The sequence below is a fragment of the Panthera tigris genome, chromosome B1 (assembly GCF_018350195.1).
Source record: "Panthera tigris isolate Pti1 chromosome B1, P.tigris_Pti1_mat1.1, whole genome shotgun sequence".
In the NCBI taxonomy this organism is placed as follows: Eukaryota; Metazoa; Chordata; class Mammalia; order Carnivora; family Felidae; genus Panthera; species Panthera tigris.
The window spans coordinates 119,386,437-119,404,538 of record NC_056663.1 but is presented as its reverse complement, the minus strand read 5'-3'; the positions used below and the strand labels follow the sequence as shown (position 1 = coordinate 119,404,538).

Sequence of the window (18,102 nt, the reverse complement as noted above, 5' to 3'; positions counted from 1 at the left end):
AACCCCTGGGAACCACTGATCTTTCTACTGTCTGCAGAGTTTTGCCTTTTCCAGAATGTTATATAGTCAGAATCATACAGTATGTAGCCTTTTCACATTAGCTTTTGTCACTTAGTAGTAGCCATTTATGATTCCTCTGTGTTTTTTATAGCTTAGTATCTCATGATTTTTTAGCACTGCATAATATCCCAGTATTTAGAGGTACCACAACTTATCCATTCATGCACTACAGGACATCTTGGTTGCTTCTAAGTTTTTGCAATTGTGAATAAAGCTGCTATAAACATCCATGTGCATGTGTATACCTGTTTTCAACTCCTTTGGGTAAATACCACAGAGTGAGATTGTTATGCTGTATGGCAACAGCGTAGTTTAATTTTGTAAGAAACTTCCAACTTGTCTTCCAAAATAGGTATACCATTTTGCATTCCCACCAGCAATGGATGAGAGTTCCTATCACTCCATATCCTCACCAGCATTTGGTGTTGTCAATGTCCTGATTTTTGGCCATCCTAATAGGTATATAGTGATATCTTGTTGTTTTAATTTGCATTTCCCTGATGGCCTATGATGTTTATTTGCCATCTGTATGTATTATCTTCTTTGGAAACATATCTGTCAAGTACTTTAGTTCATTTTTTAAACTGTCACTTGTTTTCTTATTGTTGAGTTTTAAGAGTTCTTTGTGTATTTTGGATAATAATCCATTATCAGGTTTATCTTTTTCAAATATATTCCTTCAGTCTGTGGCTTATCTTCTAACGTTCTTGATGTTGCCTTCTACAAAGCAGAAGTTTTTAATTTTAATGAAGTCCAGCTTAGTAATTATTTCTTTCATGGACTGTTTTGGTTCTCATCCAAAAAAGCATCACCATACCCAAGGTCATCTTGGCTTTTCCTAGGTTATCCTCTAGGAGTTTTATAGTTTTGCATCTTATATCTATGTCTATGATCCCTATTGAGTTAACTTTTGTGAAGGGTCTCAGGTCTGTGTCTAGATTCATTTTTTGCATGTGGATGCCCGGTTCTTCCAGAACCATTTGTTGAAGAGACTGTCCACCATTGTATTGTCTTTGTTGCTATGTCAAAGATGAATTGGCCATATTTATAGAGGAAATTATTTTTAATTTAAAAAGACTATTTTAGGGATGCCTTGGTGGCTCAGTCAGTTGGGCATCTGACTTTGGCTCAGGTCATGATCTCACAGTTCATGAGTTTGAGCCCCACATTGGGCTCTGTGCTGACAGCTCAGAGCCTGGAGCCTGCTTCGGATGCTGTGTCTCCCTCTCTCTCCACCCCTCCCCTGCTCACGCTCTGTCTCTCCTTCAAAAATACATAAACATTAAAGAAAATTTCAACAGACTATTTTAAACTATATATATCTTATTGTGAAGCAATTTTTCAGTCAACTGTCATGGTTAGCTATTTGGAAAAAAATAGCTGTCTACATTTAAAACCAGAAATCCCGCTCAGAGGATGTGTAAAAGTAAAACCAAAGGTGAACCGCATTGGGCAAATTTATTTAAACTTCATGTTAGGTTACACACTCATGGAGTTACTTCCAGATGAAAATGCGTATTAAGATACACCTTGATTTCCATTACACTAGTCCTGATTTCTTTCTCTTTTTAAAAAATTTCTAAGTTTATTTATTTTGAGAGAAACAGAAACAGCATGAGTGGGGGAGGGGCAGAGAGAGAGGGAGAAAGAGAACCCCAAGCAGTCTCCCCAGCACTGTCAGCACAGGACCTGACGTGGGGCCCAAACTCACAAAACCGAGAGAGTTCAGAACCTGAGCCGAAGTCGGACGCTCAACCAGCTGAGCCCCCAGGAGCGCCAGTCCTGATTTCTTTTAGGTTATGAATGTGAAAATTAGGAATTATTTTCACAAGTGAAATCTGCTAAATAAATCACCTGCAGTTTAAAAATGCTAAGCTACCCTCTCACAACAAGCCTGTTTGCAATTGTCAGTGATGGAAGGAAGTGGGATGAGGCTCATTTGACCGTAATGATAGACTGTGAACAGTACCGAGTGTCTTGATTGGGGCCCCCACAAGATAAAATTTATTTCATTGTTACAAGTTAAAAGCTTTCAGATTTCTGAGCTGAAGAAAATGGCATTTTTCTTCCAAAGAGAGCTTACTGGTTTTATTGATTCTCTTCTATTTTGATTTTACATGTGGGTGTATGGGAAGTATATTTCTTTAACATATGACAGTGCTGTTTCTTCTGCCACAAAGGTTTTCCATTTTATTTTACCTTAAATGGACTGAAAATTTCTTTCAACAAGTTCTGTTATCAACTTACCAAATTTATTCTACTACCATTTTTAGTTGTTTGGAGGACATAAAATGCATATTTGTAATGTTCCTTAAATAGATTCCTATTTAGGTAACATCTAATGTCCTGCCAATGTACTCAACAAAGTTAATGAGAATGGGAAAGGTCTTCCGATAACTGATTTGAAGGGAACCTGGGAAATTGAGATGGGGTGAAAATGGTGGCTTTTAATAAAGAGAATTATTCGTTGAGGTTTTTCTGATTATGAGACACTGCTCTGCTACTGAATGATTTTGAGAGTGTAACTAGTTAAACTCCACAATTTAAATATAACATTGTAAAGTGAGAGGAAATGCAGAGTACTATGGTGCGTTTCAGTATATAGAAAAAATTGAATCCACATATGTAAAATGTGTATTTTTTGTGTATTTTTATTGTAGTGACTTTTTCTGTGGGAACAGCCTCTCCTGAATTGTCACCTGCCTTCAAATTGAAGTTGGAGGCTAGAAATTGTATTTACATTCCCACCATGTCTTCATTAATTTATGATTCACCTTTTCTGTTTATCTTCCATGTTTTAAATGCTCTGATCAATAAGAATTGACTCTTCTAATTCTGTGTTTGGAAGCAAGGGACTATTCCAGCCACATAAACACCTACTTCGAATAAATTTGCAACAATATAAGCTTTAAGAATCGTTTTGTTTAATTTGTCAAAAACCCTTATTTTCTGATAGTAATAATGTAAACTTAAAGGATCTTTTGTTTCACATGTCCAATAATACTTATTATTTAACAACTGAAGAGTATAATCTTTGTTGGAAACTGCTGGGCCTCTAAGTGATATTTAATGTTTGTTTCCGGCTTGGATTTCAGAAACCACCTGCTCCTCTGTTTTCAGATAAATGATATGTCCAGCAACTGTGGAGATGACAATGCTAGCCTTTTGTTAAATTCAGCTTGGTTTTTTCCATTGGTTCTCCTTGACCCTCACTCAGATCATCCAAGCCTTAGGAAAAAAAGAAAAAGTGACTTGTAGTAATGACCAAACTAAACGTAAACCTGGCTACCTCTTTACTAACTCCAAGCTGCCAGCTTGGAAACATGTAAACCCATCCATTATTTAGTGTCTATCTAGTTTTCCTCAAAACAAAAGCATGTTTTTTTAATTTGATTTTATTGGAGCATTCAAAACAACCTATAATGACTTATACTTTTGACCTCACGGTATTTTGCATTTCCTCTACAGAACTTTACCTTTTTTTTAGCTTAGGCTTTTGAGACTAAAACTTATTTCACGATTTTAGAATTGTGAATAGCAAAGCTTCCTGCTGCTGTCACATATGTGCTTTTGTTCTTCTTATAGGAATAGAAAAACAGAGTTAAGGTAATGAATGCAGCAATTACAGGCTCATGGTTTATTAAAACCAAATTCTTTAGTCTCTTCTTAACTACTCATCTGTGTGCTTTGAGCCTCATCCATGTCCAATTTACTCTTCCATGCTCTTGGCAAACCCATTAAGAAATACCCTTCTGAGCTACCACCTGTGTTCCCTTACATCAGTCATTTAAGCTAGAAGATATTCTAGGACTATACAAGTCCTTGCTGTGGTATCAACATTATAAAATCAAATATAACTTATTTGTGAATTCCATACTGTAAGAATCACTGGAGAGGCCCTTTCCTCAAATCTGCTAACATCCAGTTCTTAGGGTGCTCTATATATCATAGTCCATGGAAAAAGTACCCCAGGAGAAATTCCATGTATAGCCTACATGATCATACCAAGGACCCCTGCTTAATTTCCATTCGTTTTATTGGTCCAATATTGATCACCATCACATCTTTTATAATTCCGCACACTCCAAAATAAGCATTTTGTTTAATTGTAAACTACAAAAAAAAATCCCTACTATTTGGAGGTCTTTATTTTTTTTTCTCTATATTCCAACTTGAGTAGAACTGATCTTTACTCAATCTTATAACTGAATATAAATTTTGACATAAACACAGCTTAAATATGAAAAAACAGGACACATTTATTTTCATAAATATGAAAATATGAATAAAAGGTCATTCTGTAATAAAATAATGATCTTAATGAAGATAATAGAGATAACAGTCGTTTAGTGCTATGTGGCAAGTTCTATGCTGAATACTTAATAAACATTTTCTTATTTAAAATCTGCAATAATCCTGTGGCATGAGGTATATTTATGCTGTTTTTTACACCCAGAGAAGCTAAGAGTGAGGAATATGCTGAAGCTGACATAGGTACTAAATAGAGGTGTCAGATTTGAATCCAGATTTGTCTGACATTACTTCTGGACTCAAACTCTTAACCTGTATAACATGTATTTATAGATGGGATGTTTAATAGCAATATCAATCACCATCATCACCATAATCCACAAATATTTCCAATATTCCACAATTCAGACATAATAAACAAATGTGAACTCCACTCACTGTATCAAAATTCACAGGTTCTTCCCAAAATTCACCTGCTTCTTTGAAGGGGTAGCTTTGCTCGTTGCCCTCTGCATATGGCCTGCTCAACCTAGATTTCGCTTGCACCATTCTCCTTACCAAGAATACCCACATTCTTTCTTATTCCACCAATTCATCTATTGTTTATTCATCCATTAGCTCCTGGGACTAGATTCAAGATTTAACTCTCAAATTCTACCTCTAGTAGAATTTTTTCAAATTTTCTTACTATATTTCAAATTCCAGCTCTAGTTATCCCAACCTAGAATGATTTCGTTCTTCTTACCTTCTATTACACTCTTTAGTAAAACCAAACACTTCAGAGACTGCAATTGTTTTATGCATTTCACTTTCATTTTCCTAGCTAAATGTTCAGCATCCTGGCGACATATTATGTGTAACAAATTTTGTATACCCCCTGGAAAATTTTCATAGTGTTACAGTATTATGCACATAGCAAACATTCAGTAAATATCTGTTGGCTGATTAACCAAGGTTGGTGTCAATTGTCATTCTTGAAAATGTTAGACGGAATGTATAGACACATACTAAGAATTTCCCTGCATTTCGCATGTTTTGATCAAATTCCCTGTACCAAAAAGTCATTCTTCTTCAAGATGCTTTAGTTGAGTTCTGAATACCATTCTGAAATCAAGAAATGTTCATTAAGAATGATTCTCTTAGCTTTGACCGTTGACTTCTGTGATTACATCCTCCTTCTGACTGTCTCTGACATTTTTCTCTCTGTGTTCTTCTCTCTTTTATTACTAAACCCTTTCTTTCTGGATGTCTCTGTTGCATTTAACTTCGTTTCTGAATGAGGGGTACAACTACATGGTTCTTCTTTTCAGTGTATTGTTCAGAAGCCCCCAATACCCAATCAACCCATATAATTTCATGGCAAGTTTTTAATTTTTTTCATTTCTAAGAAAAAAATATAGTAAGATTTGATTGAGTGTAATTTATAGTTTGTTGTTCAATTTTTGTATCTAAGTACTTCTTTTGGTATCTTTATAACTTAATTTGGATTTTGTACTTATTCTTCAGTTAAGTTCTGTCAGCCTGTTTCACAGTTAAGAGTCTTGGAGTGCCTGGGTGGCTCAGTCGGTTGAGCGTCCGACTTCGGCTCAGGTCATGATCTCGCGGTCTGTGAGTTCGAGCCCCGCCTCGGGCTCTGTGCTGACAGCTCAGAGCCTGGAGCGTGTTTTGGATTCTGTGTCTCCCTCTCTCTCTGCCCCTCCCCCGCTCATGCTCCGTCTCTCTCTCTCTCTCTCTCTCTCTCTGTCAAAAATAAAGAAACATTTAAAAAAATTTTTAAATAAAAAAATAAATAAAAAATAAAAAAGAGTCTTGCTGACCAAATTAAAAGTTTATTTGACCACCATATTTGTGCTTTCTGTTTTCCCAAATTGATAAGCTTCTTAACTTCATAAAGAAATGGGAAGAGTCATCATTTAATGGCCATGTACCCATTCCAGATATATTTTCATATGTTACATGAAATAATGCAAAGCTTATCTAAGGTGTTGGTAAATATCTTGACCTCAGACTCTGACCTCATATTTCATAGAAAAGATGTTTTTTATCAGTGCCTTCATCTCTAAATGACAAGAGTTCTCTAGAGGGTACCAGATAGCATTGAGCTGAACAGAAATTTACATTGCCATATTTGACCCCTTTTCAACTGGGCTTTGGCATCAAAACTGTAAAAAATCTTGTTTGTCTCATCTCCTTGATATTTATCAGATCTGCCTTCTTCATTAAGTATTTTCTTTAGTCCTCAATATTCTTCACCTTGGTTATTAAAATAGTACCCTTTCCTCTTACCCACTGTCATAAGAATTATTTTTCTCAAATATAGGCAGGAATATGCTACTTCCCACTTCTTGGGAAATAATTACTTACTCAAGAACTTTTAAAAGCTTATAAAATAAAATCTTAATGTACCAATACATCTTGGCATTTCGAATATATCCTTCCTTGCAACCTAATCAAACCAACTAGGAACCATTCACCAAGTCATCCTGCTGTTTCAGTCACTTTTGCCAGCCAGCCCAGAATTTGCTTCCTCCCTTTCTTTACAGATTAAAACCATACTTACCCTTTAAAACTCAGTTTCAATACCTTTCAATACCACCTACCCTGAAATATTCGCTGTTCCATCCTCTTAATCAAAATGATTCTGTTTCTCTGTGTCTTGTTACATTTTTCACGTATACGTATATTTTAAAAGCTTGTTTCGTTTTGCCTTATCTATATTCCTTCTCTTACCCACAGTTGTAAAATGCTTGAGGTTTTGGATCATGCAATTTTCTTATTTGCATATCCCACTCTTGCAAGTACCATGTTTTGTGCATGTGTGCTTTGGGTGTTATTACCTACTATCTTCATAGCCCTTGCCTGCAATAAAACTTGTTTGCTGACATGTCTAATTCATTTTTTGAAAAATTTTAAGCACAGTTTCCCTATGCACATCATTGTTCTTGAAACTCTATACATGTTGCCTTCCATTCTTCACTTCCACTTTACTCTTTAAGATTCTTCAATCCAGTATGAATTTACCCAGTTCCATTATAATTCCCTCACCAAGATCACCAGTGACCTTGACTGAAAAATATTATGAACTGTTTTCATAGCTGTTAATTTTTCACTCTTCTGAATCGTGTAATATTGAGATTTACTTGAAATCCTCTTAGTCCATTCGGGTTGCCATAACAAAAACTGTATAAGTTGGTTCTTATAAATAACTCTCGTTTCTCACACTTCTGGAAACTGGGAATTCCCAGAACATGGTCCCAGCAAATTCAATATCTGATGTGGGCACTCTTCCTGGTTCATAGATAGCCACTTTTTCACTATAGCCTCATACAGTAGAATGGATAAAGGATTTCTGTAGGGTTACTTTTATAATGCACTAATCCCATTCATGAGGACCCTTCCTCGTGACCTAATCACCTCCCATAGGCCCCCATGCCTAACGCCATCACTTTGAGAGAGTTTCAACATACGAATTTTCTTTGAGAGAATTTCAACATATGAATTTTGGGGTAGACACAACCATTCTCTCTCCTGATTTTTCTGGTATCTCTCCCTCTAGGTTTTCCCCTTTGCTTTTATGACTGTTCATTCTAATATCCTTTACTGAATCATAGACAATAGACCTTAGAATAGTTTGAAGCAAATGATATATCCAAGAATCATCATGATATAGATATAAAGTAAAGACAGCGGAGTGAATAAGATCACCTAAAGAAAATGCATTCTGTGAGAACAGACAAGCATGGAACCCAGGAAAAGCCAACTTGTAAAGAGGGTGGGGCAGTGCAGACTATAGACTACATAGAAAAACAACTTTTAGTTGGAAAAATATCTAAATCCTTACATTTTCATTGTGACACATTGTTTTAATATTATATCAGTGTGTGAACAAGAGAATAAACCAGTTATCCACAAGCTCCTTTCAGACTTTGGATCCTATAATTTTAAATGAAGATTAACTATTTTTTACATTTACAACTACAATCCTAACAAAGGAATGAGTTTTAATTTTATCATTCCCACTTTAGTGACAGAGATGGCTGAAGTCAAACCAAGTATATGGTCCAATAACAGTGCAGGTGCCTGATCGATGAAGCCACAACTGCAGTGGGTTTGAAACAAACACTACCAAAATAGAGCGAGAATGTGGTGACAGGGTCAGGAGCCAAGCCTAAAGTTTATGGCAGTGGTCAGAGCTGCATCATGGGCAGAGATTAAGGCCAAAACTTGTCTAAACCTGAAGCATATATCCTCAGGCTATTCTAGTAAAATTTTGGTCTGTACTAAGGAATATGTCCACTTTTCCCCGCTCACAGCTCTGCATCTATTTTATTCTCCTTTTTCTTCTCCCAATCATGGGTGGACTTCCTATTTAATTTTTACACTCCGGATTCCAATTCCTATTATATAAAGAGAACTTTGTGGGGCACTTGGGTGGTTCAGTCGGTTAAGCATCTGACTCTTGATTTCAGCTTATGTCATGATCTCATGGTTCGTAGGATTGAGTCTCTTGTCGGGCTCCGTGGTGACAGAGCGGATCCTGCTTGGGATTCCTTCTCTCCCTCTCTCTCTTCCCCTTCCCACATGCATGCACATGCTCTCTTCTCTTTCTTTCTCTCTCTCTCTCTCTCTCTCTCAAAATAAATAAACTTTAAACAAAAAAGAGAATTTTCATAAGAAATTAGAAGATTCTGCTTTTAGACCATATTCCTAGATGGCCTAAGGAGAAACAAATCCTCTTAAAAGATGTAATGAGAGCTAAGATAGCATACTCCTACAATTCATCTTCAAAAAAAATTTTTTTGAGACGCTTATTCATGGCTTTAGTAAAACATTGTTCATTATTCTTAACATTTAGTAAGTATAATCTTTATTATTTCCATTGGAATATTATCTCGTATTCTGCAGCTTAGTACATACATTTTGGGTAAAATATAAAATGTTACAGGCCAATTTGTTATTCTTCGAACATATATGTCTTCTTACTCTCATTCCACAGACTGCCATGTGCTTTACAGCTGGCAAAATCGTTTAAAGTCAACACTGTGGAAAGTTGGGCAAGAGTTACGCTAATTATAATATCTTCAGAATCTCATAACAAGATTTGGAAACCAACTGCCATGTGAAGATTGTTTTTATTCACTCCTTCAAAATCAGAATATTATGATCAATTTGTACAGTGCTGGATGCCAAGCCATGTGGAGCTTTATAAACCTTAGTCAACACGTTCTCTTCTTAGTTTATCTTTGATAATGAATGATTTTAATTTCATTAAACATTGTCTGTGGGCTGGAATATTACACTGAGCATATTCAGCTAATAGATTACATTATTTAAGCTGAATTTTTCATTTAGAGAAGTAGGACTCATGGCAAGCATCAAGATAATTTTTTAATCCAAACTCCTCATACAGAAAGCAACTTAATAAAATTTGGCACTGATTATCTGATTCTTCCTTAATTCTCCTTTTCACCTCTAAGGACTGAATTTGTGTAGTGAAGTAAGTAAAATATTGTATTCTGATCATTTTATTATTTTGTCTTCTCTTCTATAAAAAATATGAGAGTTGTGAGAATGGGAATTATGTCTCTTATTTTTAACTTATTTTCCTTAATTGCTAACAGAGTAGTTAGCACATAGTAGGCCTGCACATTTATTCAACAAATTAATGAATAAAGTCAGACTCTAGCTTTAGAAAAAGGAGCTTATTAAAGAATTACTGCTTTTTCATGCCTGTCTCTATTATCTTATAAATTATCAAAGTATTTTTAATAACAAAATCATACTGCCACACTTCAATCAGATACGAAGTTTATATTACAGTTCTTTTTCTGTCAGCAAAACTTCTAGAGGCACACAACTGAGAAGAAATAAGCTAAATAACTATTGGTTCATTCCTGATGATTTCCCCATCAAATCGATGTGATCACTGTACTTTATTAAATGTAGAATTATATTTTGTAGGATGAAGGAAAATCTAACATGTGCAGGTTACATTCATTGAGCAATTCCTATGTGGTTACAGGTACTATGTGTTTTGCTTACATTATTCTCATTTAGCCCTCTCAGCAAACTGATGGCATAGATAATACTGTTCACATTTGGCAGCATAGAATATTCAGATATAGAGTTGCCCAGTATAACACAGCTAATAAATCATGGAGCTGTGGTTTGTTCTTAGATTGACTTCACAAGCCATGCTCTGCCCACTGTACCACACAGCCAAATACTAAAGTCAGATGGCCAGCACACTTGTCTTTGAAACCATCATCGATTTCCTTCAACAGTTATTAATATGTCACCAATCTAACATATTTTTAAAAATAAATATGATTATAAGCATAAGGAATTCAGGTAAGAAACAACTATTTTGTCATTTAAACATTTCTAAAGATCTCTCATTCTTGAGAAAACGACTAATCTCTGCATAGCCCGATACACAAAATGCCAATTTTGCATGATAGTTATAAAAGTGCTCAAAACCTGTCAAACTTAGCTCCTTTTTAAATTTGGAAAGCTTCTTCCTTCAGTACATTTTTGGGCTTGCTTGTTTATTAATACAAATGTCATATAGCTTATAACATAAAAATGATTCCATTAGATTTTAACCTCAGTACATACACATACATCTACATGCTTGCCCACAGTCTCATTATTCGTTCACAGATTTTGTGCTCATAATGTCTAGGCTTGTGAGTAGTATGTAGAAAATTTTTACATAATTTCTGAAATCTTTGAAAACAATCCCTGTTATTCTAGTAAAAACTTCCTGGATATGATTTTAAAAGTATTATGGATTTTTAAACATATTCTTGATCTATCTTATGAAATAAAGAGGTGAGGCTAATTGGAAACAAAGAATGTCTGTATTAAACAATGCATTTAATAGCAAAGCATACAAGTATCAATCAACATGTCAAAGTTATATGACTTTTCATATTAGCATTTTATTGAGTCCACCAAGGGGAAAATATGATTTAAATATGAAATGAACTTCTGCATCAGGTTAACTAATAATAATAATAATAATAATAAAGACACTTTTACTTTCAAGATTCCACTGGAAATCAAAGACCATGTTGCTTCTCTGGATAGCATTGAAAGAAAGAAAGAAAGAAAGAAAGAAAGAAAGAAAGAAAGAAAGAAAGAAAGAAAGAAAAAGAAAAGAAAGAAAAGGAGGGAGAGAGAAAGAGGAAGGAAGGAAGGAAGAATAAATTCCATTGGGCTCCCATTGGCCAGAGTGACTGACCAATCAAATTGATGACGTCCATATATAGCTCAAATACCCTTGCATACCAAGGCTATTATAAATGTAATAATGTTTCAATATGGATGCTTCTAATTTTTAAAGGAACATTCTAGAGGCACCTGAGTGGCTCAGTCGGTTGAGCATTGACCTTCGGCTCAGGTCATGATCTCACAGTTCGTGAGTTGGAGCCCCATATCAGACTCGCTGCTGTCAGCGCAGAGCCCGCTTCGGATCCTGTCCTCCTCTCTCTCTGCCCTCCCCTCGCAAAAATAAAACATTCTAAATAGATAAACAACTAAACAAACAAACAAAGGGACATTTAAAATGCAGAGCAAATGGACTAATCATTTAAGTTGTAGTAAGAACAAAAGCATAAATCATTTGAATAATCACTTGAGGTTCATGGTAACGAAATGTGACCTATGTTGATGCATCCAAACTCCATCTTTTTCTCTAGATGCTTTTGCACAGATAGAACTGTCCCTGGTATTACTTACTTTTCTCTAGGAGCACCAATATGTTCCACTACTGTAGATCCCATGTGTCCTTTAGAGATTATACACAAAGACTAGCAATTCAGAGATAACAGGTTTCTGTGTTTTCTCAGTAATTCCCCCTTCTAAGTGTAGTGGAACGGACTTCAGAAAAACAAATGTAAATCCCCTTAGTCTGTTTCTTTTTTCTTTTTAAAAGATGGAAAATAGGCCATTTTGCAGTTTCACTGGCTTTCACTGTATTATTATACTTAATATAATTAAGAAGTCTTTTGAACTGGTAAAAGATACAGAAATATTTTTTTAAGTTTACTTATTCATTTTGAGATAAAGAAAGAGAGAGCCTGAGCAGGGGAGGAACAGAGAGAGAGGGACAGAGAGAATCCCAAACAGGCTCCGTGCTGTCGAGTCTCAAAACAAGCCTGGAACCCATTAACCATGAGATCATGTCCTGAACCAAAACCAAGTGTCGGGCTGTCAACCAACTGAGCCATCCAGGCACCCCAGAAATGTTAAAAGAAAGGAAAGAGCGTGGTTTTTAAGAGAAATAGTTGTGTTCAATTTTCAGGTCTTATTTATTGCACCTAAATTTCATGACCGTTGCTTTGAATCTTAAAGTAATTGCAGTAAGCTTCATTTTCAATCAACTTATTATTTATTGGAAATGTCTAATTGCCGCAGTATACTTTTAATACTTTATGTCATTGAACAATTGTATTGTAGCTGGCACAAATATAATAGCTGAGATATGTAGTATAAACAAAGTACTTAAAGAAATACTAAGACAATTTCTTATTTCCACAGATATTAACTTTCCATTTGATATATGTAATGATACAGATGCATTAAGATGAACGGATAGAGGCCCCTGGGTGGCTCAGTCAGTTAAGCGTCCAACTTCAGCTCAGGTCATGATCTCATGATCATGAGCTCATGATCTTCAGCTCAGGTCATGTGGGTTCGAGCCCCACATTCGACTCTGTGCTGACAGCTCAGAGCCTGGAGCCTGCTTCAGATTCTGTCTGTCTCCCTCTCACTCTGCCCCTCCCCACTCATGCTCTCTCTCTCTTTCAAAAAAATAAACATTAAAAAAAATTTTTTTAAGATGAATGGGTATTATTAAAAACATTCAGGGGCGCCTGGGTGGCTCAGTCGGTTGAGCGGCCGACTTCGGCTCAGGTCATGATCTCATGGTCCATGAGTTCGAGCCCCGTGTCGGGCTCTGAGCTGACAGCTCAGAGCCTGGAGCCTGTTTCAGATTCTGTGTCTCCCTCTCTCTCTGACCCTCCCCCGTTCATGCTCTGTCTCTCTCTGTCTCAAAAATAAATAAAAACGTTTAAAAAAATTAAAAAAAAAAAAACATTCATTTTTTTTCAGATCCCAGAAGTTAGCAGAAATGATCAAGAAAATGACTATGAAGATGATTTTACTTCATTATTTGCATATTCTTCTAGTAAGTATTCCTGTATGTTATGAATACATGTATATATGTAACATTTATATTAAGGTACCTGTAACTGGTCAAGTAAGACCGAAGAGTGCATGGAGAACATGGAAAGGCATTTAATTAACTGAATGTCCTCTCATTTATAATACAGTAGAGATGTTACCTCATTATCTTGCCAATTGAAATACTTCTATTAAGTTCAGTGTTAAATAATCAAACCCCAGTTTTTCCTACCCAGAGAGAATACACAAGTCAGATTGATGCAAATATTTTGACTATTTGACAACTCTGCTTTTTCAGTATTTTTTAAAACAAAGTCACATTCTTTTCAGACCTTAGTTTTCTCTGCTGGGAAATGAGAAGCTTGGACTAGGTCTCTCTCTAAGGTCCTTCCTGGCTGTCATAGGATGTGGTTCTATATTCTAATGTCTGAGGGCTAATTCAGTCTCCCTACGTGTGTATAACTACCCATTATGCCAGATTCCGCTGGTATACAATAACTTCCTTCACCAGCACATCTGAAAGGCATCCCCCCCGCAGCATTTCCAAATCCAAAATCCCTAATGCTTGGTGCTTTCAAACCTACACCACCTGCTGACTTTCCCATTTCAGTAAGTGAAGATTCTTTCCTTGTTTCATTCCGTCCAAAAACCTGGAAGTCCTTTGGCTTTTTTACTTCCTCTCTCACCCCACATCCAGTCTGTCGGAAAATAATAATGTTGACTCTACCTTCACAGCGTAGCCAGCATTCAGCGGTTCCTCAATCTTTCATTATTTACCCTAGTCCATGCTGCCATCAGCTCTTCCTTGGATTATTGCAGTGGCACAATGGTTGTCAATGAAGGACTATTTTCCACTCGAAACCGGCGATATTTGTCAATGGACAGAAGCTGTTTTATTATCATGATTTGAGAAGGGAGCTTCCCAAACTGGCATTTAGGGGGTGGACACCAGCAATTCTGCTAAATGTCCCATGATGCATAGGACGCATACCACACACAACACAGGATTATCTAGTCCGAAATCTCAGCAGCACTGCTATTAAGAAACCCTGAAATAGCAGCTTCCACATTTGCTCCTCCTAATACTCTATGCTTCGTGAAGGAACTAATCACTTTTCTGTTCCAAATTTCTCTTTACTTTCTCATCATACTTATAATCTTTATCATCGTCTAAAGATTATCCCTGGATAACCTTTTTGGTCCCATCTCTGACCCCTGTCTTGTTTGTTCGCAGCCACAGTGACATCTCACATATCAAGCATGTTCTTACCCTGGGGCATTGCCCTCTGAACACTGCACAGTTGATGCTCAATAACCATTATTGACCACTAGTTTTTCAAATGGTAGGCTGATCTGCAAATCAGATAAAATTAAATATAATGTCTTAACTAGCACACTTTGGCAAATCAGGAAACAACCTCAAAAGTTATGGCATAACACAAAATAATGCTAAAGTAATGAATTAATGCACTGAGTTTTAAAGCCATACATTTTATTTTTATTTTTGACAGTAATAAAACGGATGATAAAGGCCATCATTGATAATGACCATTTATTTATTATGAAATTTAATCCTCAGAAGAACTTCCTATAAAGAGAAAAACATGATAGAGAACAACCTCATTTCTAAAGACCATTTGGACCTGGAATTTTCTTGTTTAGGAAATTCTGTGTGACTGGACTCAGGGAGCATGGCACACCTAAGCAGATTTCCATTAGTATCACGATCACTGTGAAGTTGCCAAAACTCACTGACCTACTACATCCAACCCCCCGCCCAGGGCTGGATTCCAGGTTTGGGCATTTTTGACAGGGACCAAGTAGACTCTGTTGCTTAGACGGTGTAAGCATAAAGCATAAATACTGAATACATAAGCATGAGGGTGGCTACAAGTAATTTCCTATAGTTGATGATCAATTTGCCCAGACAGAAGTCGTGAAGTCCCTTTGCTAGCCTGAGCAGTCATTTCTTTCCAGTCACTGCATTGTCTACTCTGTCAGTATTTCTAGAAACTACTTTATTTTGGGCTCAGTGTTTGGTGTTAGAGGTAGAAAGATGAATGAGATCTGTGCAAGAATGAATGGCTGGTTGCTCTGCCCAACCTACTAATTAAAGAGTCTTGGTCTATAGTTCTAATACGGAAGTTGTATCTTTCTTCTTTCTCACGTAGAAAGAAAGAACAATAAAAAATAAAATTCCACATAGAAATATGGGGTACCATCATGGGCACGATTTTTCTTCATGACTGATTTTCTCCCATAACTGAAAAGTTTCTACAGCATAACTCTTTGTTGTTTAAAAAAAAAAAAAAAAAGGCCTTTTCCTCCATACTCTGCCAATTGGCTTCTTTAGTTCTATTTCAGCTTAGCAACACTAAAACAACAGTCATTTGCTTGTCTATTGCACTGACAGTGACAGTAATTCACATATTCCTTCCAATCTAGAGATTCCAAGGTTGTTTTAAAGTTTTGTGAATCCTTTATTTAAAGCAGAATTTTTATGAAAATTTAAACAACAAAATCTTAAGATTTGAAGTTACTGCATTATAGTATCTTTTTTCAGTTTTCTTCCTGGGTATTTATTGTGTACATTATAAAAACAAATGATGGAATCATGATTCTTAGGATGGAGGGAATTTGGATTATTTGGTTAAGTTTCAGGATAGGATATATTTCATAGATGATAGAACTGAATCTTAGAAAGATTTTCCTACCATTGGCGATTTGGATGCTTCTCCACCAAACAATAACACTTTCCTCAAGTAATGTTTTCAAGAGTTAAGATATAATCTGGTGATAATTAGATATTAAAATAGTCACTAAGTAAGAGGACAGAGTCACTTTTATTGCATTATTTACAAGCAAGTTAAGGTTTATCATTTTTCCTTGAATTTAGCTTTTCCATAACTTACTTACCACTTCTTAGGTCAGTTATGCTGTTTTCTAATAAAAATGCAGTCATGCAGTCATATATGAGTCTGCTCAAACAATAACTCTAGAGAACCCAAGTGTTATTGTATGTATGAGTGTGTCAAATTGTGAGGTAGCAAGATATAAGGAAGCTTTAACTGTTCGTTTGGTATTTTAAAAGCCCAAGAATGACTGTTCGCTAAAATTATGCATTTGTCAGCTTTCCACTGTATCAGATCATAAAAGTTTTATTAGCAGTACTGTCACTTCTGTATGAAATTAGAAAATATGAAATGCCTCCAGATGGTGTGTTTAAATGAAATCTACTGTCTTCATCATAAACAGCCATACAGAACCCAGCATTTCATCCTGAAGGTGGACAGACATACAGGCAGTGGGCAGAAGGAGCTGAGGCAGATGAACTGGCAAAGGAAGATAAAGAGGGTGAATCGAGCACAGAGGCCGAGCACAGCCTAGCAGAGGTTGGGGTTGGCACTTCTGCGAACCAGTATGATGATGACTTCTATGTGTTCGTTCCTGGAGACAATCCAGAACATACTTCACGAGAGCCACTCGTCAGCAACAGACCACCTCCCCCCCCTCCACGACCTGTAGCTGCTGCCTTCCCACTGGAAAAACCTCACTGCACATTGCAGGGTAAGTTTAAGGGTTAAAACAACAACAACAAAAGTTTGACGGGCTTCCATAGCATATAGTGCAGTGGCAAATCTGTACGGGGAAGATCAGCGTTTAAACCCAAGAACAACTTTCTTGCTGTTCCTTTAAGGCCTCAGAAATCAGGCGATAGATACCTGCCATTCATTCACTTTCCCTTTCTTCCTCCCCCCTCCCTCCCTCCCTCCCTCCCTCCCTCCCTCTCTCTCTCTTTCTTTCTTTCTTCTTCTTTCCTTCTTTTCTTTTCTTCCTTCCTTTCCTTCTTTTCTTTTCTTCCTTCCTTCCTCTCTCTTTCTTTCTTTCTTTCTTTCTCTCTATCCTCCCTTTCTTTCCCTTTCCTACCACCTTTCCTTCCTCCTTCCCTCCCTTCCTTTCTTTCAGAGCAGTCTCATTACAAAGCTTCAAGTAGAGAAATAAAACTTGGAAGGAGTCTGTACTCCTTCACGTAAAATGAACCTCAAGCATCATGTGGAAAACTAAATGACAACTTTCCTTTTAAAAAAAAAAAAGTCATCTGGCAAAGGAAAAGGCTAACGTTTTACAGATTTGAAAATGACCTTGGGCACATCACTCAGTTGGTAGCTGCAGGGGAAGCAAGTGGTAAAGGGTTTCTCACACTGCACTGAGACCAAAGCCTAAGAACACTAAATATATTGCTAACGTGGAAGAACAGTTAAATGGCTGTGATTGCATTTGTTCCCAGATACAAGATTTACCATGTGTAATGGGGGCAGGAGTCGGGGGGAGGACAGGGGTGGTGTGGGTAGTGTCAACAGGAGCCTCCATATTGGGCTTTCTGGCTGGAATGTTCAACAGCCTAACAGACTTCTGTCTCCAGGCTCACTCTTACAGTCACTAATGATCACCGACATTATTGATTACTATTTTACACGTACTTTCCAAATTCAAACAGTGTTCTTACAATGAACTTTTAATAAGGTGAAAGAAATATCTATTATTAAAACTCTGTTTGCCATTGTACTTTAGCTGTTGAATCCTAGAGGGCTATGAAGTATA

General features: G+C 36.5%; 1 protein-coding gene across 1 annotated transcript in view; it reads left to right on the top strand.

Annotated features, from left to right (window-relative positions):
* BANK1 (B cell scaffold protein with ankyrin repeats 1) overlaps positions 1-18,102 on the top strand; it is a 310,669-nt gene that overhangs the window by 249,714 nt on the left and 42,853 nt on the right. Inside the window, exons 8-9 of the mRNA XM_042984124.1 lie at positions 13,429-13,504; positions 16,756-17,067. Of these exons, the coding sequence (XP_042840058.1) occupies positions 13,429-13,504; positions 16,756-17,067 (388 nt within the window). The remainder of the gene's footprint in view (positions 1-13,428; positions 13,505-16,755; positions 17,068-18,102) is intronic.